Source organism: Coregonus clupeaformis, chromosome 30 (assembly GCF_020615455.1).
Source record: "Coregonus clupeaformis isolate EN_2021a chromosome 30, ASM2061545v1, whole genome shotgun sequence".
NCBI classification, from domain to species: Eukaryota; Metazoa; Chordata; class Actinopteri; order Salmoniformes; family Salmonidae; genus Coregonus; species Coregonus clupeaformis.
The window spans coordinates 49,717,894-49,743,696 of record NC_059221.1 but is presented as its reverse complement, the minus strand read 5'-3'; the positions used below and the strand labels follow the sequence as shown (position 1 = coordinate 49,743,696).

Here is a 25,803-nt window from a genome sequence, read left to right as displayed (position 1 = left end):
TCATTACACACGCACCCTTTGCCAACATGAAGGCGGATAGGGGAGCCCCTGCCATTGAAATACAAGAATAAAACTTGTAAATTCAAGAGGTAGCGAATCCCCATAGCCTACGAAAATAGATGCGACACCGAATTAATATTTTGGGTGAGGCAACTCTTTTACTGCAATGTGCAATAGCGTTCCAGGATCTTTGAATGTGGGGATGGCTTATGCAGGCCTCGGGCCCAGGCATAGATCCTAGCTAGCTTATGCGTTAGCATAACTATCCAAAGTTCCTTTTCATTCGCTAGTTAACTAGCTAGCTACCAAACTGCGTTTTCAGATACGATCTCTGGCAAAAATATGCATAAATGACTAGTTAACTAAAGTGTTAGTAACTAGTCAGCAGCAATATGCTAATGTTGTTAACTCTTCATCAGCGCCTGACCTGGGTGTATTCATTTAAGGCGATTCTGTTGCAAAACATTTCTTAAACGGAAGCAAATGGAACGAAATGGGGAGGGACCTACCTGAATGTGTCCAATAAAAACTCTCGTTTTAGTTGCAAAATTGAACGTTTTGCAACTGTTTCGACTAATGGACCCCAGATCAGTGTGTAGTATGTAAAAAGATTAACAAAATCCCCAATGTTTCTTTGCATCAATTTGCTACAATAGTTTCAAATGGAAATGTCAACCAGGCTGTTGTGTTTGACAAACAAACGTTGAATTGTTTTGTTTGTTGTTTATAGTGAAGTGCTGTATGTACCAATGCAGGTTTACAATATCTTCTTCTACAATTGCAGCCCTGCAGAATGTCCAAGATAAGGCGGAGGGTAACAGTGGAGAATTCTAAAACCATATCTGACAGTAGCAGTAGCCAGACCACCACCACTCCGTCTCGCCGGCCCAGCGTGTTTGAAAGACTCGGCCCCAGCACTGGTAGTAATGCTGTCGAGGTGTGTAACTCTACACCTGCATCTAACCCACTGACAGATACAACACATGCATGTCCAGAGAAGGTAGAGAAAGAACATCTTTGAATTTGGATTCATCAGAGCTAAACCCTATTTCTGCCTCATGAAATGACACTTTCTTGCTTTCTTCCTTTCAGACTAATTGTAGAAATTGGTTGAAGACTGGGAATTGCAGTTACGGCAACACTTGTCGCTACACACATGGAACTCAGCCACGAGGCAAAGGATTTAGTGGATCTTTTAGCAGGTTAGATGGCCTTGGAGAATTGCCTGTGACCCGTGTATGCAGGAAACTGAAAAATATAAATTTTATGCAAGTGGGCAACACTGTCAGAAAGTCCCAATATTCTCTCATAGCTGTTTCTTGTTGTATTTGATAAGCCAGTGGTCTTATGCTGAACCAATGCCTCAGATTACCATATGTTTGTGTGTGAACAGGTCAGCGGAGAGACCAACTGGCGATCTGCGAGAGAGGATGAAGAATAAGAGGCAGGATGTTGAATCAGATGCTACAAAGAGAGACCCAGAAGAGCCTACGTCCCCCACAGCCAGAGTGAGTTACTCTCCACACACAAACACACACAACATGCTTCCATGACCTGTTTTCTTTTGTTCTTTAGGACATAGTGAAAAACCATTTGAATAGTTAGATATTAGACCAACAGGTATGGGAGTCTTACATGTAAACCTGCTTGTCTGTGTGTTGTGCAGCAGCGAGACTCGTCCCGAGGCCACAGGGAGAAGGAAGATATAAAGATCACTAAAGAGAGAACCCCTACCAGCGAAGAAGAGACCACTGAGTGGGAAGCCAACCGCGAAGGTAAGGTTTGAAAGCAGGGCCATGTTCAATAGGCACGAAAAGAAAGAAAATGTGCCCTTATTAACATAAGAAAGTAGAACTAATGAATCCCAAACCGTTTTTCACTCTATTGGGAAAGCTTGTTTGTATTGCGTATTCTAACCTTAAGGAATGTGTTGCATTAGACTCCGATAACGGCGACTACGACTACGAATTATCCCTAGAGATGAAGAGACAGAAGATCCAGCGGGAGCTCATGAAATTGGAGCAAGAGAATATGGAGAAAAGAGAGGAGATTGTTATCAAGAAGGAGGTACCGGTATGCATGTATCTACTGTAGCTATATCTACTATAGTTCATATAGCCTTGCATGATTTAAGACTGAGGTTGATCTGTTTTATAACCTTCTACATTTACAATCTCTCACTAGGAACCAACCACCAAAACTAGGACCACAATCATATCCAAGGTAAGAAGAGATACCTACCTAACCTCCTTGTCATTCAGGAGCCATCCATATCAACACTCATATCTAGTTTAGGCGTATCTCCTTCCAGTGTCCATGCTAACCAATTCCGCCTTCTTTATTCCACATTCTAATTCCAGACATCCCCGGAGCGTTCCAGCTCTAAAGGTTCCCCCTCCTCCAGGAAGTCCAGTGGATCTCCCAAACACGCTAAAGGACCCAAATCTTCCGGTTCTAGGAAGAAGGAGAAGAAGACCTCTGTGTCGTCCTCTGTGTCCGACCCGGCCACGGCCAGATCTTCCAAGGGGAGCCACGGGAAGAAGAAAGGTCCCCGCACCCCCAGCCCCCCTCCTCCGGTGCCTCCTCTGGTGAACCCTGTGGTGGCAGCCGGGGGGAAGAAGCACAAGGGAAAGCACAAGAGCAAGGAGAAGTGTGAGGAGAAGCCGCCCAAGGAGGGAAAGGAGAGGGGGAGAGATGTGGAGAAACACAAGGAGAAGAAGGAGAAACGCAGGTAAAGAGGTTCACTGCCATGTTTTGTCCAGCTCCGCTCCAAGCTGTAGAGAAATCTAGCACCCTCGTTAAATAGGCAAAACAAGGCCCACTGGAAACAAGCAAACCAACAGTCAAATGAACAGTCATTCTTTTGTATCTGTTAGCACTGTTGTTGAATACACTATGAAAGGGACTCACTTTTTGTTTCTCGTAGCTCTTGCAGAGACCGATCAGACAGCTCCCACAAGGCCAAGCGGTCAGTGATGTCTGAGGAACGTTCCGGCAGCGTGTCCTCTCCTTCCAGAGACCGAGAGGTGTCCCCATCAGCCAGGAAGATCAAGTCCGCCTCCCCAAAAGCAGCCTCCCAGAAGACCCTTGCGCCTGGCTCCCCACCTCACAGGTCAGTAGTCTGTTAGACACTAGCAAGATAACAACATTGTCATGCTATAAGCAGCAAGATGACAGTATATACATCCACTTGCAGAAACTGAGAAATATGCAGTAGGACCTGAACCTGACACTATGGTCTAAAGATGCCATCTATCCTAACACTAGCATGTTCAGTAATGTTATTAGCAGGATTCTAATGAGTTGGTGTAGATGGTAGACAGACTAGCAAGATGGTCCACCATGAATAACCATAACTCCCTGTCCTCTCCTGGTCTTCCAGGTCTCCCCCTCCCCGCCACAAGCGCACCCCCACCCCGCCCCGCCACCACTCCCCCTCCTCCCACTCTGGCTCTTCAGCCCAGAGACACTCTCCTTCCCCCCCGCCGGCGCCGCTCGGCATCCCCCGCCTACAACCGCGAGCCCCCAGCCGCCGCCTCACCTCCTGGCCAGAGGTGTGCCTCCCGCTCCCCTGCAGCCTCCCGGGACACCTCCTCTCCTCAGAGGAGGACTAGCCCTGGAGGACGAAACCACTCTCGGGGGCGTGAGAGAGGACGCAGCGAGAGGGGGAGGAGCCCACCTGCCCAGGAGCGCCGACACGAGCGCAGAGACGGTATAGCAACTCATTAACATAATATACTGGCTGTTTTCTGTATGTGGTCACCTTCTTTAAATCAGTACTGGTTTTCTATATGTGGATGTGTGTTTATATGAAAACAGTCTCTACATTCTATCATTTGACTGGACACTGTAACAACACAAACCTGTGTTGTTGTCTCCCTCGTCCACGCAGAGAGCCGCGGGAAGCGAGAGAAAGACTGTAGCCGTGACGACCGGGACTACGAGGCGGCAGAGACCAGCTCTTCTCGTGATGGCGCCCGTGAGGACCGGGAGACGAAAGAGGGGCGAGAGCGCCGGAGTGACGGGCGCAGCGACCGACGAGGAGACTCCACCGGTACCTCCAGGGACGCCACCAGGGATAGAGACCGAGACACCAGGGACACCAAGGACTCTACCCGGGAACCCAGAACCACAGAGACCACGTCAGCACGCTCCGGACGAGACTCTCTGGAATACAGGGACCGGGAGAGGGAGAGAGGAGAGAGGGAGAAGACAGACAGGGACAGGAAGGAGGAGGCTGTCCCGGAGGAGGGGAGGAGCTATGGGAGGGGCCACGGGCGAGAGGAAGGGGGGAGGACTGACGGGAGGGGGGAGACGAGGACAGAGAGTAGAGCTGAGAGACCTGGCAGGGGGAGGGGCCGCGAGGCTGATGGATCTGACAAAGGTGAGGTCACACATGACATCACACATCTTATAACCAGCAAAATATACTAATGGCCAGTTGTAGTAACAGTTCTTAATGTGTTTGTTGTTGTGGTGTCTTTGGAAGTGAGGGAGTTTGATTAAGCTAAACCGCGGTGCACCAGTCTATAGCTGAGGGAGGAGCGCCCTTCTCAAATCAAACAGTAATCTGCGCCGCTCTGCCATGTTGTCAACTCTGACCTTCCTCCCTCGGGTTCCTCAGGCTCCACCCGGAACTCTCGAGGCTCCCAGTTGGAGAGTGGTGGCCAGGACAGTTGGGAGTCACGAAGCGGCGGAGGCTTCCGTGAGAAGAGTGCAGAGAGGAGCACCGACCGTGGCGCGGAGAGAGGAGGAGGCGCGGAGAGAGGAGGAGCGGAGCGTGACCGTTATGACGGAGACAGGAGAGGAGGGGAGCAGGCCACTGGGAGAGACTCATCCTACGACCGTAGAGGTGGTCACACCGACCGTGGTGACCGCAGAGAGAACCGGGAGAGAGGTGAGGAGAGGTCTTGGCTATATCTCAATTAGTCTTTCCTCGTATCCTAATAATAAATATTACATTGCATGTATAATGCGCTTTTCATTGAAAAACAATCTCAAAAGTTCTACAGTGAGTGCATTAAAATACAAGTGAGACGTAGAGAAAAAGAACCCCACTAGACAGGGAAACTGACGAAGTACACAGCTGACTCTACAAGGGGCAAGGACAACCAGGAACACAGCTATATGTAACAGAAGCCTTCCTAAAGCATCCTGTCTCCTCCTCAATCGTACTGGAGAAGAAGATCCAAGGTCCCTCAGGCCATCTTTAATGCGTTTTGAAAGATTCCTTGAGAACGAGCCCTTGGTGCTGGATGTTGTGACTGACTGGCTGTTTTCTCTGTTTCTAACAGACCAAAGAGCGTCCTCTCCTGGTCGGCACCCAGCCAGAGGAGAAGAGCCAGAGAGGGAGGAGACCAGAGGGAGGGATGAACGCAGAGGAGAGGAAAAAGGAGGGGGGGACAGACGAGAGGACAGGGGCCGAGAGAGGGAGCGAGAAAGGGAACGGGAAAGAGAGAGGGAGAGAGAAAGAGAGAAGGAAAAGGAGAGAGAGAGGGAAAAGGAGAAGGAGGCAGAGCGGGAGAGGGTCCGGGAGAGGGAGCGAGAACGGGAGAGAGAACGGGAAAAGGAGAGAGAGAGGGAAAAGGAGAAAGAGAGGGAAAAGGAGAGAGAGAGGGAACGGGAGAGGGAGGAGAGGGAGCGGGAAAGGGAGGAGCGAGAGAGGGAGAGGAAGGAGAGAGAGCGGGAGAGGGAACGAGAGCGGGAGAGGGAGCGTGAGCAGAGAGAGAGGGAGAGACAGCGGGAATGGGAGGAGCGAGAGAAAGGAAGGGAGGAGCGACGTGAACGGACTAGGGATGAACCAAGGGACGACCGCTCTGTCCGAGACTCGCACGAAGACCGCAAGACCAGGCAAGTATCAGTAGTAACCACCAGGGTTGGGGTCAGTTCCATTTCAATTCCAGGTAACCACTAACCCATGACTCATAACTAGAATCACTCCATCATTTCCTTCTGTTTCTTTCCTACTTAACACAACCCAACTGACCTCGAACCCCTCTTCTCTGTGTGTGTCCTCTGTAGCCGGAAGAGGCACAGGGTAGAGACCACACCCAGCCCGACTCGCCCCTCCCCCAAGCGAGCAAGGGACGTCACCCCAGGAGACAGCGACGGATACAACAGCGCTGAGGAGAAAAGTGAGCGTTTGATTGGTGGAGGCCAGCCCAAGCTCCGCCCCACCTCTGGCCCTGGCCCAATCACCATCCTCCCCATCACAGTACCAGTGTGTCTTCCTCCTCCTCCAGTTCTTGACAGTAGGGACACTCTTTAATGGGAAAAACAAACAGCACTGGTTCTGTCTGGAGGAAACTAGTCCCGTATGGATTAACACCTCCCCAAAGGGTGCCTTGGCCTGATCACTTCAATATCCCTCCACGTGAGCCCAGGGCACACTCAGTAATGATGATAATACAGTTTAATTGTTGAGCACATTTCATACAGACAGACTGTAACTCAGTGCTGTACATGGAAGTAGCAGCCGGTGTTTGATTTGTTATTAGAGGGCGATCAGAGATCTTTGAGAACGAGCCAAGGCGCCCTTTAAGATAAAAAGGTGTTTTGTTGTTTCTTTGACATTTGTTGACGTTTCCACGGTGTTGATAAACCTTGGTATCACGCTTACAGAAACCCTTTGCTTCCTTGTGTGTGTTCAGGTGTTGAGAAACACCGGCTGTTGAGTCAGGTGGTACTCCCGCCCCAGGACTCCCTCCTGCGTTCCCCCCCCAGCGCCCCTGTAGCGGAGGACCCCAAGCCCAGCCGCTGGAAGGACGAGGAGCGCCGTGGAGGCGGGGACAAGAGGGAGGGGAGGAGCCGGCGGAAGGAGGAGGCTGACGCCCGCGGAGACAGAGGAGGAGCAGGGAGAGGAGAGGAGAGACGTGGGGAGCAGCCCTCAGATAGCAGTACCCCTGTCTCGGCCTCCGGCTCGGACTCTAGGAGAGGTAAAGAGAGGGACGCTCGGGACCCCACCCCTCCCCCGCCGCCCGTGGCCCTGGTCACTGAGGACAGAGACCGAGATGCTCCAGTCCCATCAGGTCATGAGGGCAAGAAGAAGACCAAGTCCCAGAAGAAAGGCCTGAAGAAGGGGAGGAAGGAGGAGGAGGTGGCAGGAGGTGTTTCAGGAGCTCCAGAGAGGTTCACCAACCCAGAGCCCCCCTCGGACGGCCCCCCGCCCCCTCTCCTCTCCCCCCGCAAGGCGCCTAAGAAGAAGGCACTGGACAAGAAGAGGAAACGCTCCCGTGGCGCAGAGTCGGATGCGTCGGAGGAGGAACCAGGCTCCTCCCATCTTCCCCCCGGCAAGAGGAACAAGAGGGGTCCCCGAACGCCCCCGCCCGCGCCCAAGGAGGCTCTGCTATCCCAGAGGGCCGTGCCACATCCTGGCACAGAGCCCTTGCCACAGCCCGTGAAAATGGACGCCAACTTCAGCGACTGGTCTGACGAGGATGTGCTGGAGCGCGGCAGTGAATCAGCGGCCGCGAAGGCACCCCCCACAATCCCCACTGAGAGGACTCCGACCGAAGCTCTTCCCAGGAGAGGAGGTCCGAGGGGGGGCAAGGAGAGGGAGAGGCCTGTTCCCCCGCCCATCGCCCCTCTGCTGTCCCAGGACCCTCCCATGCTACTCCAGACCCTGCCCCCCCAGCCCCTCATGTCCCAGCCCCTGCTGAGGAAGCCTCCTCCGGAGCAGAAGAGGAGCAGCAGTATGGGAAGCAACCAGAGCAGGGCCTCATCCAGACGTCTCCGCTCTCCCTCCAACGAGTCAGCCCACAGAGAGGACCATCAGCAGGGCCAAGGACCAGGCCGACCCAGGAGAGGACGCCAGCTCCAGGGGGGCAACTCCCGAGACCGGGAACGAGAAAGGGAGAGAGACAGGGAAAGAGAGAGGGAGCGTGGTGAGAGAGAGAGGGGACCAGTGGCCACAGAGCCACCGGCGGCGAGGGGAGAGGAGCGGAAGTCCCGCATCGACCAGCTGAGGAGAGGAGAGCCCAGTCGCAGCACCTCCTCAGGTACGGAGACACACGTACTATTAACAGTTTTTGTCGAGCGAACAGTGAGTTGCCTTACTAACATACCAGAGTTTGATTTGATTGATATTATATCTCTTATATTCCATTTCTGGTGGATTTCCTTCCCCAGACCGGCAGGACTCTCGCAGCCACAGCTCCAGACGCAGCTCCCCAGAGTCCGAGCGGCAGGTGCAGTCCCGGGCCGGGTCCTACGACGGCCGAGAGCGCGAGAGGGAGAGGGAGAGGGAGCGGGAACAGTTTGAGAGGGAGCGTGAGCGCAAGGACCTCCGACAGCAACAACAACAGGGGCCTCCGGGGCCACTACCTCCTCTCCAGCAGCAGGGGCAGCAGAGAGACTGGGAGCCTGAGGGGCCACGGGAGTGGGGTGGGAGGGGCCGTGAACCCCTCATGCGTGGAGGCAACAGAGAGCCAATGAGAGAGCGTGATCTCCGTGACATGCGGGGTGAGCGAGAGCGGCTTCTGCCCGAGGGTCTCCTGCAGCAGCACGAACGAGAGCGGGACAGGGAGCGCGGCGGCAACAGGGGCGGTGGCCGCGGTGGCGACCATGGCAACGACCGGGAGCGGGAGAGGATGCTGCTGATGGACCTGCCGCCACATGGGGACCCCAAGAACAGGATGGACATGAGGGGAGACAATATGAGACCAGACATGAGGGGAGACAATATGAGACCAGACATGAGGGGAGACAGACCAGATTTAAGAGGAGACATGCGAGGGGATATGAGACCTGATATGAGGGGAGACATTCGAGGAGATATGAGAACCGATATGAGGGGAGACATTCGAGGGGATATGAGGGGAGACATTCGAGGGGATATGAGGGGAGACATGAGACCTGATATGAGGGGAGACATTCGAGGGGATATGAGACCTGATATGAGGGGAGACATTCGAGTGGATATGAGACCTGATATGAGGGGAGACATTCGAGGAGATATGAGACCTGATATGAGGGGAGACATTCGAGGGGATATGAGAACCGATATGAGGGGAGACATTCGAGGGGATATGAGACCTGATATGAGGGGAGACATTCGAGGAGATATGAGACCTGATATGAGGGGAGACATTCGAGGAGATATGAGAACCGATATGAGGGGAGACATTCGAGGGGATATGAGACCTGATATGAGGGGAGACATTCGAGGGGATATGAGAGGGGGACCAGATATAAGACCGGACATGAGGCCAGATCACATGAGACCAGATATGATCAGGGGGCCGGACAGGGCTGAGTTCTCTCTCCTGCTCCCCCACGAAGCCTTGGGACACGGCGGCATGGACCAGGACAAACCAGGCAACAGCCATCACCCTGTGGGAGGAGAGATACAGGAAGCAGAGAAACAGGACAGCATTGACGGTAAGGATCAACTACAATAACAAACTCCTCCTTTCTACTAGCATGGTCCCAGAACTGTTGGTCTTGTGTGACAGTGACCATGGGAGTTGGCAACAACAGACAAACAGATCTGGGACAAGGACATCAATTATTTTTATTAGGTTTGTGTTGATATGGCATCAGGTTATTGAGGGAGTTTATTTGCTTGTTTGTCCTCAGACGACGATGACGCGAAGGCGGACGACGCTGTGTCGGTGGTGTCTGGCGGGGAGGAGTACGAGCCAATCAGTGATGACGAGCTGGATGAGATCTTGGCGGACAGTGCCCAGAAGAGAGAGGATGGGCAGGATGATGAGAAGCCACCAGGTACAATACTGAGAACACTACAGTCCTTCTGGTTTAGAACTACAGTCCTTCTGGTTTAGAACAGGACTACAGTTCTTCTGGTTTAGAACAGGACCACAGTCCTTCTGGTTTAGAACAGGACCACAGTCCTTCTGGTTTAGAACAGGACCACAGTCCTTCTGGTTTAGAACAGGACCACAGTCCTTCTGGTTTAGAACAGGACCACAGTCCTTCTGGTTTAGAACAGGACTACAGTCCTTCTGGTTTAGAACTACAGTCCTTCTGGTTTAGAACAGGACTACAGTCCTTCTGGTTTAGAACAGGACTACAGTCCTTCTGGTTTAGAACTACAGTCCTTCTGGTTTAGAACAGGACTACACTGTCCTTCTGGTTTAGAACAGGACTACACAGTCCTTCTGGTGTAGAACAGGACTACACAGTCCTTCTGGTGTAGAACAGGACCACACAGTCCTTCTGGTTTAGAACAGGACCACACAGTCCTTCTGGTTTAGAACAGGACCACACAGTCCTTCTGGTTTAGAACAGGACCACACAGTTCTTCTGGTTTAGAACAGGACCACACAGTTCTTCTGGTTTAGAACAGGCCCACACAGTGCTTCTGGTTTAGAACAGGACCACACAGTGCTTCTGGTTTAGAACAGGACCACACAGTGCTTCTGGTTTAGAACAGGACCACACAGTGCTTCTGGTTTAGAACTACAGTCCTTCTGGTTTAGAACAGAACTACAGTCCTTCTGATTTAGAACAGGACTACAGTCCTTCTGGTTTAGAACAGGACCACACAGTCCTTCTGGTTTAGAACAGAACTACAGTCCTTCTGATTTAGAACAGGACTACAGTCCTTCTGGTTTAGAACAGGACTACACCGTCCATCTGGTTTAGAACAGGACCACACAGTCCTTCTGGTTTGCCTGCAGGGTTGCCAAGTCATGCTAAAACTTCTGGCCCAATGGCTCCCCCAAACCAGCCCAATATCATACACCTGGCAACCCTGTCTAGTCTGCAGTTGGCGACTGGTAAAAGACAAACTGTTGTGGTTTTGTTATTGTGAACTAAATCGTTGTTTGATTATTGTGGTCTAAGTCCTTCATATGTGCTGTGTTTCTCCAGGTCCCCTGGACGTGATTGATGTGGACTGGTCCAGCCTGATGCCCAAGCAGAAGCAGGAGCCCCGGGCAGCAGGGGCAGCTCTGCTCCGGTTCACCCCAGGGGCGGTGCTCCTCAGGGCGGGCGTCTCCAAGCGGCTGGCTGGGCCCGAGCTCCTGGAGAGGGTCAGGGAGGTCTGCAAGAAGGAGCTGGATGATCCTAAAGGTGAGTGGAGGAGATATTAGTACTATTACATACCGTGTACTCATCGATCTTTCTCCTACTGGATTTTATAACCATGCATGATATGACAACAAACATTATCCATACGAGCTCTGTCTATAGAAATAGCTTTCCAGTCATCACTGTAAACATCCAGTGAGTCTAACCCAGCTCTCTGTCCAGTCATCACTGTAAACATCCAGTGAGTCTAACCCAGCTCTCTGTCCAGTCATCACTGTAAACATCCAGTGAGTCTAACCCAGCTCTCTGTCCAGTCATCACTGTAAACATCCAGTGAGTCTAACCCAGCTCTCTGTCCAGTCATCACTGTAAACATCCAGTGAGTCTAACCCAGCTCTCCGTCCATTCCTCACTGTAAACATCCAGTGAGTCTAACCCAGCTCTCCGTCCATTCCTCCAGATGCTGACAAGCTGTTTGAGCATGACCTGGGTGCTCTGAACAAGGCAGCTGTGAACAGGAAGGTAGAGAGGGCAGGTCTGCTGAGGAACCTGGGCCCCTGCTGTAAGGCCCTCTGCGCCCGCAGGGACATGGCCATCAGACGGCAGCTTCTCAAGAATGAAAAGGTGAGTGCTCCAAGAAAATGTACTTGTACCCAGAGCCATAGACTACTCTAGCCCATATTCCAATTGACTATGATAGCCCATGTACTGTAGAAGGACTGGATGAATAGTCTGGGATTATGTAGGTAGTATATTATAATAGATGGACCAATATTTTGACACACAATGTCTACCGCATGTAAACTGTATAGTAAGCTAACACTCTCTCTCTTTCCATCTCTCTCTCTCTCTTTCCATCTCTCTCTCTCTCTCTTTCCATCTCTCTCTCTCTCTCTTTCCATCTCTCTCTCTCTCTCTTTCCATCTCTCTCTCTCTCTCTTTCCATCTCTCTCTCTCTTTCCATCTCTCTCTCTCTCTTTCCATCTCTCTCTCTCTCTTTCCATCTCTCTCTCTCTCTCCATCTCTCTCTCTCTCTCTCTCTTTCCATCTCTCTCTCTCTCTTTCCATCTCTCTCTCTCTCTTTCCATCTCTCTTTCCATCTCTCTCTCTCTCTTTCCATCTCTCTCCATCTCCCTCTCTCTCTTTCCATCTCTCTTTCCATCTCTCGCTCTCTCTTTCCATTTCTCTCGCTCTCTTTCCATTTCTCTCTCTCTCTCTCTCTCTCTCTCTCTCTCTCTCTCTCTCCTCCAGGGCCTGACCAAGCAGATGTACCCCAGTGTTCCTGTGGTGGACAGTGAGCTCTTCCAACTCAGCATGCGTCTCTTCAAGAAGACTGTAGCCGCCGCCAGCAGCAACCAGCCCCTGTTGGGGCCCCCAGCAGGCCCAGAGAAGGCCAACAAGGGGCCACCGGGGCTGGTACCGGCAGCTTCACCAGTAGCCAAGCCCGGTACACCACAGCCCTCCGAGGTGTGTCTCTCCTGAGAGCGAGCGGGGCTTATGGGTAAAAACAAACGCTGCATGATGAAACTGACCTGTGATCAGAAATTGAACAGCTCTGACAACTAAGCCTGCTCTGAGTCCTTGCCCCCTAACTCTAAACCCCGCCCCTCTAATGCTAAACCCCGCCCCCTGCTATAGCCTTTTTAATCACAAGGGAAAATCTAACAAAACGCTGAAACTTTCAGTCAGCAGTGCTGTCATTTTGGAAGACTGATCTGATCTGGAAGTCCTGTTCTGCTTCTACCATAGAGACTATTGGAGATACTAGCCTATGGAGGGATTGATAGAGGCTTTGTACAATGTACTGTACATTGAACTATAAATGGTGCAGGAAAGACATGCATTTCATTTCCCCCGAATGACACAATTGTCAATTGTTTTTGTGCGATTGGATGTTTTAGTTGTCGGGTGATAAGTCTCCCTTTTTATAATGAAGTTGCTGTATTTAGTTTATTTTGTTGTGCATTGGTTACTAAGACTGTGCATTAAAATGGTTAGTTGTTCATTTGTAATGGCTCTTATCTTTGCTTTGTGTGGAGTTCAGTCTTAGTGCCATGTCCTGCTTGATGTCATTTGTGTAATGTTCAAAAGAGACATTGACTTCATCCCCAATGGCATCCTATTCCCTATGTAGTGCAAATTTTTTCACCTGGGCCCATAAGGCTCTGGTCTAAAGTAGGGCACTATGTAGGGTGTAATTTGGGATGCACTCTGGTCTAAAGTAGGGCACTATGTAGGGTGTGATTTGGGATGCGCCCTGGTCTAAAGTAGGGCACTATGTAGGGTGTAATTTGGGATGCACTCTGGTCTAAAGTAGGGCACTATGTAGGGTGTGATTTGGGATGCGCCCTGGCCGAATGTACTAAAATCTCTGAGTGACTTGTATGAATGTTTACTGTACTGCCTAGGCTACTCCCCCCCATGAATACATTTCCCTTTAGGTCACTCGATGTGGGAAACTTTGGCAATGGTCTACTTTACTAGGAACTCTGGGTTAAACTCAACCAACACCCTCCGACTGCTGTGCCACAACACTCCAGTCCAGACACTTACCAACAGGACTCTGGCTGGCCTGAACATATTCCCATCAGGAGATGGATTTGACTCTTAAACTATGATGACTCTGTAGAATTGTCTTAATTTATTCTGTTTGCAGGTTGAAAGATTACATGAATTCTGGTGGTAGGTCTAATTGAATGAATTCTGGTGGTAGGTCTACTGCTAGAATGATAATATGATCAGGTCTACTGCACCGTTTAACTGACCTCATATACAGGGAAAATAAATGTGAAAGCATCATACATGTGTTGTGTTACAGAGAAGAGCGCAAAAGACAAGTTCTATATTTTACATGAAACCTTTATTACTCAGTACCCATCGCCTGGTCGCCTAGCTCTGTCAATACAATGTGACTGAACATACCAAACATTGGTTGATTTAAAAAGATCAACAGGAAGCTGTCACTCACTTCTCTTCATGGGCGCCATTGGACGGTGTCTTGTTTAGGATGAAGAATAAGACAATTCATGGAAGTCAATTGTGAAATAACAGTTCTGAAGATGAGAAAATTTAAGAAAATAATTCCTTCTCCCAAGTACAGTGTCACTGTAGTTTATTGTACTGCCCTTACAGGTGGCAAGTTGAGACAGAAGAGGAAGCATCCCACTCCCTCTTTTTTTTAAATGGTTTATATACAGTCAATGAACTAAGTAGACCAGACACAGCTGCTATCGCATTGGTGTCTACGGGACTTAAGTAGAAAGTAAACAGCCTGAGTAAGACATCTTCGTTCATCCACCATCTTTGACATACGTATGGGTATAGAAGCGGGTTGGCTGTATGCCTCCAATCCAGATTGTCATGATCCCAGATTATTATCCGTCTGGGCTGGATTTAACTGGATTAACCCTGAAGGACATCTATATTACATTTTAGTCATTTAGCAGACGCTCTTATCCAGAGCGACTTACAGTTAGTGAGTGCATACTTTTTTCATATATATCTGTCTGTATGTGTGTCTACTGTACTGGACGGGAACATGAGGTAAGGCCCGGGAACTGTACAGCCATGACAATACAGGCATATTATCTGCGGTACTAGCTTCAGCCAATCAGCAGGAGTTATGCCACTGTGAACCTGCCACCTGACCACAGGCATATCAGACTGACTCCTCCCACCCAGCACTCACAGAATTTCTATAGGTGCCGATTGTTGAAACTAGATGTTGTTGCTCTACTCTGTATGAGTGGTTAGACTGGAGGGAGGAGAGCTGGGGCTCTGATATTGTTACCAGACCATCTCTAGCCTGGCATTCAAACTGATTCTGCTACGTTTCAATGGTGTGCTAAGCATTCAGTCTGGTTTAACCAGGCTACTGTCTCCCAGACCCACTATATTGTTAGTCCATAATGCAGTTCCAGCAGCAGATCTGCTTTGTGTGGAAGTAGTACAGAGGGTACCATTTAGCACAGTATGTAACAGTAATCTCTGCTTTAAATTAACTCATTATTATAATACAAAAAGCTTTGTTAAATAACATTAAAATGTGGCACTTAATTCATTGGTCGTATGGCGAATACAGCCATTAACCGTGACCATAGTAAGTAACTCTCCATCACCTCAGTCCTCATGCCATTCATGACCACCATGGTGACGGCTACCAGGAAGTAGAGACATGTAGTACAGTCATCGCCCATGGTGAAAGTTGCTAGGTAGAGGCAGGAAAAGTTGCTAGGTCGAGGCAGGAAGTACCGTCAGCCAGGTAGAGGAGTGACGATCATCCTACAGCAGCTCAGCATGTTATATCAGACCAACCTGTAGTCTCCATCCCTCCCTGGCCTGGCTTGAACCCGGACGGTGGGGATCACTAGTCTCTACTATGGCTCCTAGTTAGAGCAGCCAGGCTAGGCAGCTAGTTGGCTACACCCTCCCTACCTCTTCAGTAAACCACACACTGATTAAGATGCATGTTAGATTAGAGAAACATTATATTATAATATCATTGCAACACAACAGTCTTTCTTTAGTGTCGTTGTCATTCAGTTTAGCAGGAAGTCCGGGCTGGGGTAGCCAAAGAGGCTGAAGTCTCCTTGGTACCGGGCGTAAAGCCGCCTGACGTCCCGCTTGCTGATGCCTGAGAAGTAGCGCTCCACCTTGGTCCGGTTGTAACGGGTGATCCCCGGGGGGATTGTGGGGTACGATACCAGGCGGTCTATCCCGGCAGCTTTGAGGATGTAGGGGGCATCGCGTTCTAGAGTTTCGTGGTGCCCCACGACGCTGTACGTGATGTCACAGGGGGCGCAGAGTTCCGCGTACGTCACCCAGTGGATAACATGCTCCCCGAACTGACGGTCCATGCGTCGGCGCCCAGGCTCGTCACCCAGGTAACGGATGAAGTCCTCGAAGCGCAGGCCCGTGGTCGCCTTGTTGTTGTCGTTGTCACGGTGGCTCTTGCGGTACTTGCGGATTATGGCGGGAGCGATGTCGTGCTTGTACCAGGGCTCGAAGCGCGGGTTCTTCACAAACTTGTCCTTGAAGGCGGAGATGAGGCGCTCGAACGGGTCTCTGACGATGAAGAACTTGAAGTACGTGGCTAACCTGGCGAGATAAAACAAAAAGCAGTGTCAGTCCCATAGAAATATAATCATAACACCACAATGGAATACAGGGCAGGGCCAAACAAGTCAGTAAATGTGTTCAACCTTCCTTCCTTCCTTGACCTAAGCACAGCTCTATAACATTTTAGTCATTTAGCAGACGCTCTTATCCAGAGCGACTTACAATTAGTGCATTCATCTTACGATAGCAAGTGATTGGGTAGGTGTAAGCAAGGGTAGCCTACATTACCAGCTTATTACTTTAACCAATCTAACTAATTCAGATCTGTGATTACTTCAAGGAAGGAAGGTAGGATGCATTTCTGAAGTATTGGAGCAGGGCCTTAACCTTTCAGTGATTTCTTTCTCTGTCAGAGAGGAGAGGCGGGGCAGGCCGTTCTTCTCATGGTCATGAACCAGGTTCTCTGGGATCTCCTCCACAGTGGAGAACACTCCTGAGGGGCAAAAGGACAGTGAAGAACACAAGTTTATTGTCCTTTTTCACTGGCATCGAGGCCACTACATCACTACAATTTACAGACAGATAAGCTTACGTTTTGAGTCAACTTCTACTCATCATCATCACTCACTGACTGACACTCCGTCACTCTCTTCCTTCCTCTCTCACTCCCCCCCCACTCACTCACTGACACTATCACTCTCTCCCTACTGCCCTCCCTCACTAACCATTGAGAACGATGAGGACCTTCTTCCATTGAGTGTTGCCCACTTTGGGGGTCTGGCAGAAGAGGATCTTGTGCTTGTCGCACACAAAGATGCGGTCCAAGACAAACTTGTTGATTGAGGTGTGAGTGAGGTTCCTGAGGGAGTTGTTGTTACACACGGCGGACAGCAGCTCCAGACGCCTCGTCTCCACAGTGTTCCAGTCTGTTGGGTCGGACATGGAGGAGGGGCCTACTGTGGACTGACACACACACACAATTCAAGGAACTGAGGATTCTGTTTCAAGGGCACACACACAACACCTACCACGTCTGATGACTTGGGAGCTCTTCTTTCTGATTTCTGAGCTGGAAGCAATTTGGTGGTCTTAACTCCTGGTTGTGTCCAAATTTGAATCTCGGTCTTCTCCCCATAGTCTGAAACACAAGACACCAAGAGATCACAAGACAATTCCAAGGAGGATAGAGTAGACAATTACATCTAACAGTTTAGCTGTCCTGTAGCTATAGCTACAACTCTAACTGAAAGGTATAGATAGCTAGCTAGTATTGATGATAAAAACTATCAGGTTTCAGTCTGATAATTTACCATCCGTGTCTCTGGCGTTGAAATTGATAAACTTGTTGGCAAACACCAGGATGAGCAACACCCAGCCGCAAGCCCCGACGAGCAGCCAGTGGTGCCGCATCGTTCTTTGCATCACCCGTGGGCCATTGAAGTAGCGACGGTCCCTGCAGAAACAGCTGTTTAGCAATAGCAGTTAGCCTTTCTCGCCTGACTCAGCACATATGAAAGGGGGAAACCTTATCATAATATTTGGACTGAATGCTAGTTAACGTTAGCTAGTTGTCATAATATTTGGACTCAGCCGGGTGCTTCACCACAGGCAGAGGAGTGTCACAGGGACAGTGAGGAGAGACTAGTTAGCTTAGCAGGCTAGCTAGCTAGCTTAACATCCATAGGCTACCATTTCAGCAGGCTATAAAACTACATGACCATTTATGCCAATCACCAACTAGCTATAGGCATGGTCAAAACAACTGTCCCCACTGAAAGCCAGGGAGAGATCAATTTAGCTCAGCTAGCTGGCTAACTTCGGCTAACGTTAGTTAGCTTGTTGCTGTAGTTGTTTGTTAGCTAACAGTAGCCATAATTCTGACCATCCCGAAGTGTAGCAAGCTAGGCCTGCTCCTGAGTACGTTTTACTTGATTATAAAATGATCTGATAGCTAGTTTCCCATTGTACAACCCAAATGTGATGTCTTACCTGCTATGTAATTGCAACTAATGCAATAGTAACGTTTCTTGTGATGTTGGCGGACCTGTCCCGTTATCCATGTTGTTGATGCAATAACAGATCAATATCGCCCCCTAGCGTTCAAATGTTTACACGGCACAACATAGGACTGGACAAGACTACCCGAGAACTAGCTATGCAATTGGCCAGTGATATCATATGCTGCTTGCTGTATATAAAATAAAATAAAATACACAAAAAGTTGTGCATATGCTCACTGCAAATACAAAGTGAGCTGAGCCTATGGACTACCATCATACATGGCTTCATATGGCACACAATGCAGCATTGACTACTTGGCCCAGTCATATCACGCTTCTGGTCAGGGACAGGGGGTATGTATCACTGTTGCACAACATACACAGCCATACACACATACAGTGGGGAAAAAAAGTATTTAGTCAGCCACCAATTGTGCAGGTTCTCCCACTTAAAAAGATGAGAGAGGCCTGTAATTTTCATCATAGGTACACGTCAACTATGACAGACAAATTTAGATTTTTTTCCCCCTGAAAATCACATTGTAGCATTTTTAATGAATGTATTTGCAAATTATGGTGGAAAATAAGTATTTGGTCACCTACAAACAAGCAAGATTTCTGGCTCTCACAGACCTGTAACTTCTTCTTTAAGAGACTCCTCTGTCCTCCACTCGTTACCTGTATTAATGGCACCTGTTTGAACTTGTTATCAGTATAAAAGACACCTGTCCACAACCTCAAACAGTCACACTCCAAACTCCACTATGGCCAAGACCAAAGAGCTGTCAAAGGACACCAGAAACAAAATTGTAGACCTGCACCAGGCTGGGAAGACTGAATCTGCAATAGGTAAGCAGCTTGGTTTGAAGAAATCAACTGTGGGAGCAATTATTAGGAAATGGAAGACATACAAGACCACTGATAATCTCCCTCGATCTGGGGCTCCACGCAAGATCTCACCCCGTGGGGTCAAAATTATCACAAGAACGGTGAGCAAAAATCCCAGAACCACACGGGGGGACCTAGTGAATGACCTGCAGAGAGCTGGGACCAAAGTAACAAAGCCTACCATCAGTAACACACTACGCCGCCAGGGACTCAAATCCTGCAGTGCCAGACGTGTCCCCCTGCTTAAGCCAGTACATGTCCAGGCCCGTCTGAAGTTTGCTAGAGTGCATTTGGATGATCCAGAAGAGGATTGGGAGAATGTCATATGGTCAGATGAAACCAAAATAGAACTTTTTGGTAACTCAACTCGTCGTGTTTGGAGGACAAAGAATGCTGAGTTGCATCCAAAGAACACCATACCTACTGTGAAGCATGGGGGTGGAAACATCATACTTTGGGGCTGTTTTTCTGCAAAGGGACCAGGACGACTGATCCGTGTAAAGGAAAGAATGAATGGGGCCATGTATCGTGAGATTTTGAGTGAAAACCTCCTTCCATCAGCAAGGGCATTGAAGATGAAACGTGGCTGGGTCTTTCAGCATGACAATGATCCCAAACACACCGCCTGGGCAACGAAGGAGTGGCTTCGTAAGAAGCATTTCAAGGTCCTGGAGTGGCCTAGCCAGTCTCCAGATCTCAACCCCATAGAAAATCTTTGGAGGGAGTTGAAAGTCTGTGTTGCCCAGCGACAGCCCCAAAACATCACTGCTCTAGAGGAGATCTGCATGGAGGAATGGGCCAAAATACCAGCAACAGTGTGTGAAAACCTTGTGAAGACTTACAGAAAACGTTTGACCTGTGTCATTGCCAACAAAGGGTATATAACAATGTATTGAGAAACTTTTGTTATTGACCAAATACTTATTTTCCACCATAATTTGCAAATAAATTCATAAAAAATCCTACAATGTGATTTTCTAGATTTTTTTTCCTCATTTTGTCTGTCATAGTTGACGTGTACCTATGATGAAAATTACAGGCCTCTCTCATCTTTTTAAGTGGGAGAACTTGCACAATTGGTGGCTGACTAAATACTTTTCCCCCCACTGTATCAGGATAAGGCTTACCCAGTGAAATAAATATTAATTTTTGAATTAAATACATACAATTCCTCAGATACATGGCCAGCATCATTGGTATTATTGGCATTGTTTGCATAAATGACATTGCTGCTGTTGCTCTTGGTCTTCTTGGGGAGCAGCTGGGCTTGGATGTTTAGAAGAACACCACCCTCAGCTAATCATTCCTCATCATTCCTTACAGCCAGTTGGATGTGCCAGGGAGGTCAAATCAAATCAGATTTTGTTGGTTACATACACATATTTAGCAGATGTTATTGCGTGTGTAGTGAAATGCTTGTTTTCCTAGCTCCAACAGTTTAGTGGTATCTAACAATTCACAACAATACACACAAATCTAAAAGTAAAAGAATGGAATTAAGAAAAATATAATTAGGACGAGCAATGTCAGAGTGGCATTGACTAGAATACAGTATATACATATAAAATGAGTAAAACAGTATGTAAACATTATTAAAGTGACCAGTGATTCCATGTCTATGTACATAGAGCAGCAGCCATTATTAGGTGCAGGGCTGAGTAACCAGGTGGTAGCCAGCTAGTGACAGTGACTAAGTTCAGGGTAGTGTACTGGGTGGAGGCCGGCTAGTGATGGCTGTTTAACAGTCTGATGGCCTTGAGATAGAAGCTGTTTTTCAGTCTCTCGGTCCCAGCTTTGAAGCACCTGTACTGACCACGCCTTCTGGATGATAGCGGGGTGAACAGGCTGTGGCTCAGGTGGTTGATGTCCTTGATGATCTTTTTGGCCTTCCTGTGACATTGGGTGCTGTAGGTGTCCTGGAGGGCAGACCGCACCACCCTCTGGTGGCAGCCAGCTGGATAAATTGTTTGAGTTTTGCATTTCGAGTGCATATTTTAGACACTCCTCATCTCGTCTCTGCCACAACAGTTATATGCACTATTCTGATGCAACATGGGGACATTTTATAAAATTGGCTTCATGGTCATATAGGCAATAGGCACTGGGATCAGGATTCAAGAGAATTGACATCTTTGGAAACTATGGGTAAACCATCAAGAGACTATATTGGCTAACACAGATCACTGGTCAATGGACAGGGTTTCAATCACATCTAATAATATTTTTTATAAATAGTGTTTATCATCACAATAAGATTCTCAAAGCTAAAAAAAATGGTTCTGGCAGTTCTTGGACAGTGGTCTTCCACAGCAGATAAGGCGTTTGAGGCAGTTGAAAAAGGCAGTAGCTTGAGTCGATGGAAAAGGAAAAAGAGTGAGGCGTTTTTGTGTTTATCATGTCATGAATAGTTACATTTAGGCACCCAACCTCATTCAGACATGCAAGTCACACACACTTCAAGTAGGCTTGTATTCATAACAGTTCATCTACTTTGTAGTGCAGGGATCATCAACTAGATTCAGCCGCGGGACGATTTTTTCTGGAGCGGATGGTCGGGGGGCCGGAATATAATTACAAATAATTTGTAGAGTGCAAATTGACTGCTAGAAGCCCAAACATATATGTTTGACTAAAACATAATCATTTCAAACCTTGCTTACATTTCTATACGATCACGTCTCTCTATTACGCGTAGGAATACTTGGGAACAGATGTCAAATTAAAATCACTTGGAGCTGATTTCCTGCTGTTTCTACAGTCTTTTATGTCCAACAAGGAAAATTCCACACAACAAAACATTTGTATTTATTTATTTTCGCTCAGAAAACTTTGGGGGACAAATAAAACCACCCGCAGGCCAAATTCAGCACGGGGGCCACCAGTTGGGGAACCCTGTTGTATAATAAAGACATTAGACAAAACTCATTTTATACATTTATTCTACAAGCGTTGAAGACAGATTTAATTCTCATCAACATTGACCGTCTGTAGACCTGTTGACAAAGGAAAGAAAAACGATTTAGCAACAGCTTGAGAATTATAAACCCCCCGTCTTCATCATCCTAGGACAGAAAAGATGATAAAACAAAAAAATCTTTCATATTGGTGTACTTGGCATCAGAAAAATCAAGAACAGAACAGGGATATACAGTAATTGAGACTAACGTTGACGTTTCAGCACAAGTCTGAAAAAACCTATGAAGGCACATTTGGTATTGACTATGCCTCACCTTTGTATGTTGTGACAGGGACGTACGTGACGAGTGTGTACAGTTTGTTTGGGGAGTCTTCGTCCTCATTGCGCTTCCTGGACAATCGTACCCTCATCCTGTATGGCACGTTCCTGTAAATAACATAGGTGAACGTTAGTTTCATCCTGTATGGCACGTTCCTGTAAATAACATAGGTGAACGTTAGTCTCATCCTGTATGGCACGTTCCTGTAAATAACATAGGTGAACGTTAGTCTCATCCTGTATGGCACGTTCCTGTAAATAACATAGGTGAACGTTAGTCTCATCCTGTATGGCACGTTTCTGTAAATAACATAGGTGAACGTTAGTCTCATCCTGTATGGCACGTTCCTGTAAATAACATAGGTGAACGTTAGTCTCATCCTGTATGGCACGTTCCTGTAAATAACACAGGTGAACGTTAGTCTCATCCTGTATGGCACGTTTCTGTAAATAACATAGGTGAACGTTAGCCTCATCCTGTATGGCACGTTCCTGTAAATAACACAGGTGAACGTTAGTCTCATCCTGTATGGCACGTTCCTGTAAATAACATAGGTGAACGTTAGTTTCATCCTGTATGGCACGTTTCTGTAAATAACATAGGTGAACGTTAGTCTCATCCTGTATGGCACGTTCCTGTAAATAACACAGGTGAACGTTAGTCTCATCCTGTATGGCACGTTACTGTAAATAACATAGATGAACGTTAGTCTCATCCTGTATGGCACGTTTCTGTAAATAACATAGGTGAACGTTAGTCTCATCCTGTATGGCACGTTCCTGTAAATAACATAGGTGAACGTTAGTCTCATCCTGTATGGCACGTTCCTGTAAATAACATAGGTGAACGTTAGTCTCATCCTGTATGGCACGTTCCTGTAAATAACACAGGTGAACGTTAGTACATACTTGTGCAACACAATTTGTAGTGCTATTTGTGTCAACAACAACCATAAGTGGTTGTATGGGTTGATAACGAGCAGTTACCCAAACCTTTCTTCTAGCACCCCCAGCTATTCCACGTATTTGATATTTGAACACTTATTTGTTCTTGAGGAAGCACACCTGGGCCAGACGGTCACTAACTGTTCAGTTGCCAAGCGTTCTCTAACGTTGCAGATAGAAATGCCATGAACAGAGCCGATGTGATTCCTTATTCTACATGTCAGAGGCATGTTTGATCAACATAGCCTATTTCTATCTGAACGTTCCTAAACATTCAACCCTGCTGAAAGCGCCCGATTCAACTAATGAAGGGCTTAGTGATTGTTTTACCAACTTAATGGGGTTTGGGAAACACAAGTACTGTAAAACCATATCATCAGTATATCCAAATGTTGTATCCTGATTCATATTATAACTGGGGTGTATTCACTAGAAACCAAATGGAAGCAAACAGCAGAAACAGGGAGAAACTTATCTGAACTTGTCCAATAGAAACCCCAGGTTTTCTGTTGCAAAACGTTCTGCTATGGTGTGCACTAATGAATGCACCCGATTAATCTGATGACAGGTGTCTCATTTGTCCTTACCTGACGCCTTTGGTCCACACAGCCTTGTTCAGGCGGGTGTCGATGCGTACATCAGGAGTTCCCATCTCCTTCATGGCGAACTTGCGGATCTCCTTGAGAGCGCGAGGAGCTCTCCTCTTGAAGCTCCTGTATAGAGAAGAAACGTTCTGATTAATACCAGTCTCAGGGGACTAAGAAAAACTAGCCTACATCTTGAGGGACATCTGCCAATTTAGAGGAACAGTAGATTTGTCAACAGCCATGCTCTGTGATGTAAATACTCCCACATGCCAAAGCTACACAAAACCAGTTTATATCCTCTGGTTCTGATGAAAAACTACTTAAGGTGCAGATGACAGAAGAGTGCATACTTTTGAGGACACTGATCCAACATTGACCTGGCTTCTGTTGGTGAATTTGTCTGTTTGCACCACAGTACTTACACTCCATGGATGCGCTTGTGGATGTTGACGGTGTATTCTCTGGTCACCACCTCATTGATGGCTGAACGCCCCTTCTTCTTCTCTCCCTTCTTGGTAGGAGCCATCTGAAAAGACAAACCGGGCCGGTTGAAGTTGAGATTGTCCCATACAAAGTGAACCGTCAGACCTGCTAGGCTAACGTTAGCTAGCTAGCCAGGTACGCTAACGTCCAAAACAGGAAAACATCCTGTTCCACCCAAACAAAAATGTATCATGGAAATGGCTAAATGTAACCATTAACGGCACTGCCTGTGGTGCATTACACCAGTTACAAAACATTCGTTAGCTGGCAAAAATATGTTATGTCTGGTAGCTAGCCAGCTAGCATGTTACGAAACCTGTGATGTGTACGGTAACTAAAGTTTTGACTGTTTTTGTTAACTAAATGAATGCACAATACATCCCAAACTCAAATCCGATTGACAATGAGGTACACAACTATAGATTTGGACAATGCAAATATGTGTTTTATGCGTAAATACTGCAGGATGAATTTAGATTATACGAGGACTATCAATCTGCGAAACTCACTTCGGTGGGGGACTGTTAGAAAGGAAGTACCAGAAAAGGCAGATCTTGGTTAAAGGAAATAGATCCGGCTGTATGTTGTCCGTAGAAAACAAGTACCGTTTACAAAGTTCCTATGTCTTGTTGCCCTGGTAACCATCAACGATACACTGTATCTGCATGTGGTTAGCTTTATACATTGAAAGGTTACTTACTGCAGAAAATGAAGCCTATGTCATTGATAACGTAGGACCGAAACCTGAACTGGGATAAGCCGTCGAATTGTGCTATTAGTCTCCCAACTTTTAACTATAACAATATGGCAACGAATTCTATTCGAATTAATCCCCCGGTTGTTGAGTTTACCGACGTAAAAGCAGGGAAGGTTTACAAGACCACTGTCACGGTGACCAACACTGGAAGTACCTCGAAAAGAATGAGACTGCTTGAACCCACATCAAAGGTGAAATCCTTTCTGCAGTGCTGCCTGTTGGCTGTCTTTGTGTGTAATACGTTAGTAAAGTTCAGAGCAACTTGTGCTTAGTTGTGCTTAGTTTTCATTGCGCTTTTGTCCTATTCTAATTTATAAACTCATTTTGATTGATGCAATAAATTATTATACACTTTTGTTACTTCCACCCTTCATACTGCCCTGCCCCTCTCTTCTTAAATGTTTTCAACCCTTTGACCTTTCTACCCCCCAAGCTGTTCACATTTAGAGTGACAAACACAGAAACCCCCATTGCTGCCGGATTGGCCCTAAGTGGTACTCTAGAATTCAGGCCTGAGAAAGATGAGGATGTCTGTGACCGTCTGCTCCTTGTCCTGGATGACATTGCCATGGAGATCCCCCTCTTTGTGTAAGCAGAGTCATATATACCCCTGTTATAACATAACTCATTCATGTAATAGCTTGGCCGTGTTCCACCAGACATGTGCTTGGCATTAGCGGGTTAATGCAATCTTCAGGTCTCAGACAAGGTTACTTATATTTGGCCTTTCCTGCAGGTTCTCCCCAGCGTGTTCTCTAACAATGGAATCTCTCGCTGATTTCGGCTCTGTGACGGCAAACAGTCAAGTGATCAGCAAAGAGGTGGAATTGACCAATCAGGGATCTGCTCCAGGTATTA

General features: G+C 47.8%; 4 protein-coding genes across 8 annotated transcripts in view; 2 read left to right on the top strand and 2 right to left on the bottom strand.

Moving 5' to 3' along the window:
* Positions 1-12: 12 nt before the first annotated feature.
* On the top strand, positions 13-12,995 carry LOC121586534 (zinc finger CCCH domain-containing protein 13-like). Its single transcript, XM_045209649.1, is given in 22 exon segments — positions 13-144; positions 785-937; positions 1,093-1,202; positions 1,394-1,508; positions 1,667-1,775; positions 1,940-2,073; positions 2,185-2,223; positions 2,361-2,731; positions 2,936-3,112; positions 3,383-3,479; positions 3,481-3,712; positions 3,893-4,384; positions 4,625-4,897; positions 5,295-5,850; positions 6,022-6,134; positions 6,651-7,997; positions 8,128-8,810; positions 8,847-9,378; positions 9,577-9,723; positions 10,834-11,034; positions 11,453-11,616; positions 12,244-12,995. Coding segments are annotated over 21 exon segments (6,267 nt in total). The 5' UTR covers positions 13-144; positions 785-793; the 3' UTR covers positions 12,475-12,995.
* Positions 12,996-13,833: 838 nt separating this feature from the next.
* Positions 13,834-18,135, bottom strand: chst10 (carbohydrate sulfotransferase 10). 2 transcript variants are annotated; one of them, XM_041903265.2, is made up of 6 exons: positions 18,040-18,135; positions 17,361-17,515; positions 17,079-17,188; positions 16,776-17,013; positions 16,438-16,543; positions 13,834-16,089 (listed from the first exon to the last, which is right to left on the bottom strand). In XM_041903265.2, the coding sequence occupies exons 2-6, from the start codon at positions 17,470-17,472 to the stop codon at positions 15,531-15,533; spliced, it is 1,125 nt and encodes a 374-aa protein (XP_041759199.1). In that variant the 5' UTR covers positions 17,473-17,515; positions 18,040-18,135; the 3' UTR covers positions 13,834-15,530. The 2 variants fall into 2 exon arrangements, with proteins under 2 accessions (XP_041759199.1, XP_041759189.1); XM_041903255.2 differs by having other exon boundaries at positions 17,361-17,503.
* Positions 18,136-21,860: 3,725 nt separating this feature from the next.
* On the bottom strand, positions 21,861-24,777 carry LOC121586499 (60S ribosomal protein L31). The gene is made up of 5 exons (XM_041903229.2): positions 24,698-24,777; positions 24,128-24,231; positions 23,706-23,831; positions 22,169-22,281; positions 21,861-21,931 (listed from the first exon to the last, which is right to left on the bottom strand). Exons 2-5 carry the CDS (start codon positions 24,229-24,231, stop codon positions 21,900-21,902), a joined length of 375 nt encoding a protein of 124 aa, XP_041759163.1. The 5' UTR covers positions 24,698-24,777; the 3' UTR covers positions 21,861-21,899.
* A 112-nt stretch (positions 24,778-24,889) lies between these two features.
* LOC121586507 (cilia- and flagella-associated protein 47-like) overlaps positions 24,890-25,803 on the top strand; it is a 63,054-nt gene continuing 62,140 nt past the window's right edge. For all 4 annotated transcript variants that reach the window (XM_045209646.1, XM_045209647.1, XM_041903242.2 and 1 more), the window contains exons 1-3: positions 24,890-25,136; positions 25,379-25,533; positions 25,682-25,797. In XM_045209646.1, the coding sequence (XP_045065581.1) occupies positions 24,993-25,136; positions 25,379-25,533; positions 25,682-25,797 (415 nt within the window). In that variant the 5' untranslated portion in view covers positions 24,890-24,992. The remainder of the gene's footprint in view (positions 25,137-25,378; positions 25,534-25,681; positions 25,798-25,803) is intronic.

Excerpts from the sequence above, each read along its gene's own strand:
- LOC121586499 (XM_041903229.2), bottom strand. The coding sequence starts at position 24,231 with ATGGCTCCTACCAAGAAGGGAGAGAAGAAGAAGGGGCGTTCAGCCATC. Across the intron at positions 23,832-24,127 it reads CACAAGCGCATCCATGGAGT|GAGCTTCAAGAGGAGAGCTC; the intron begins GTAAGTACTGTG and ends TTCTCTATACAG. Across the intron at positions 21,932-22,168 it reads CCCTGTCACAACATACAAAG|GTCTACAGACGGTCAATGTT; the intron begins GTGAGGCATAGT and ends CTTTGTCAACAG.
- chst10 (XM_041903265.2), bottom strand. The coding sequence starts at position 17,472 with ATGCAAAGAACGATGCGGCACCACTGGCTGCTCGTCGGGGCTTGCGGC. Across the intron at positions 17,014-17,078 it reads CTCCCAAGTCATCAGACGTG|TCCACAGTAGGCCCCTCCTC; the intron begins GTAGGTGTTGTG and ends TGTGTGTGTCAG. Across the intron at positions 16,090-16,437 it reads GAGAAAGAAATCACTGAAAG|GTTAGCCACGTACTTCAAGT; the intron begins GTTAAGGCCCTG and ends TTATCTCGCCAG.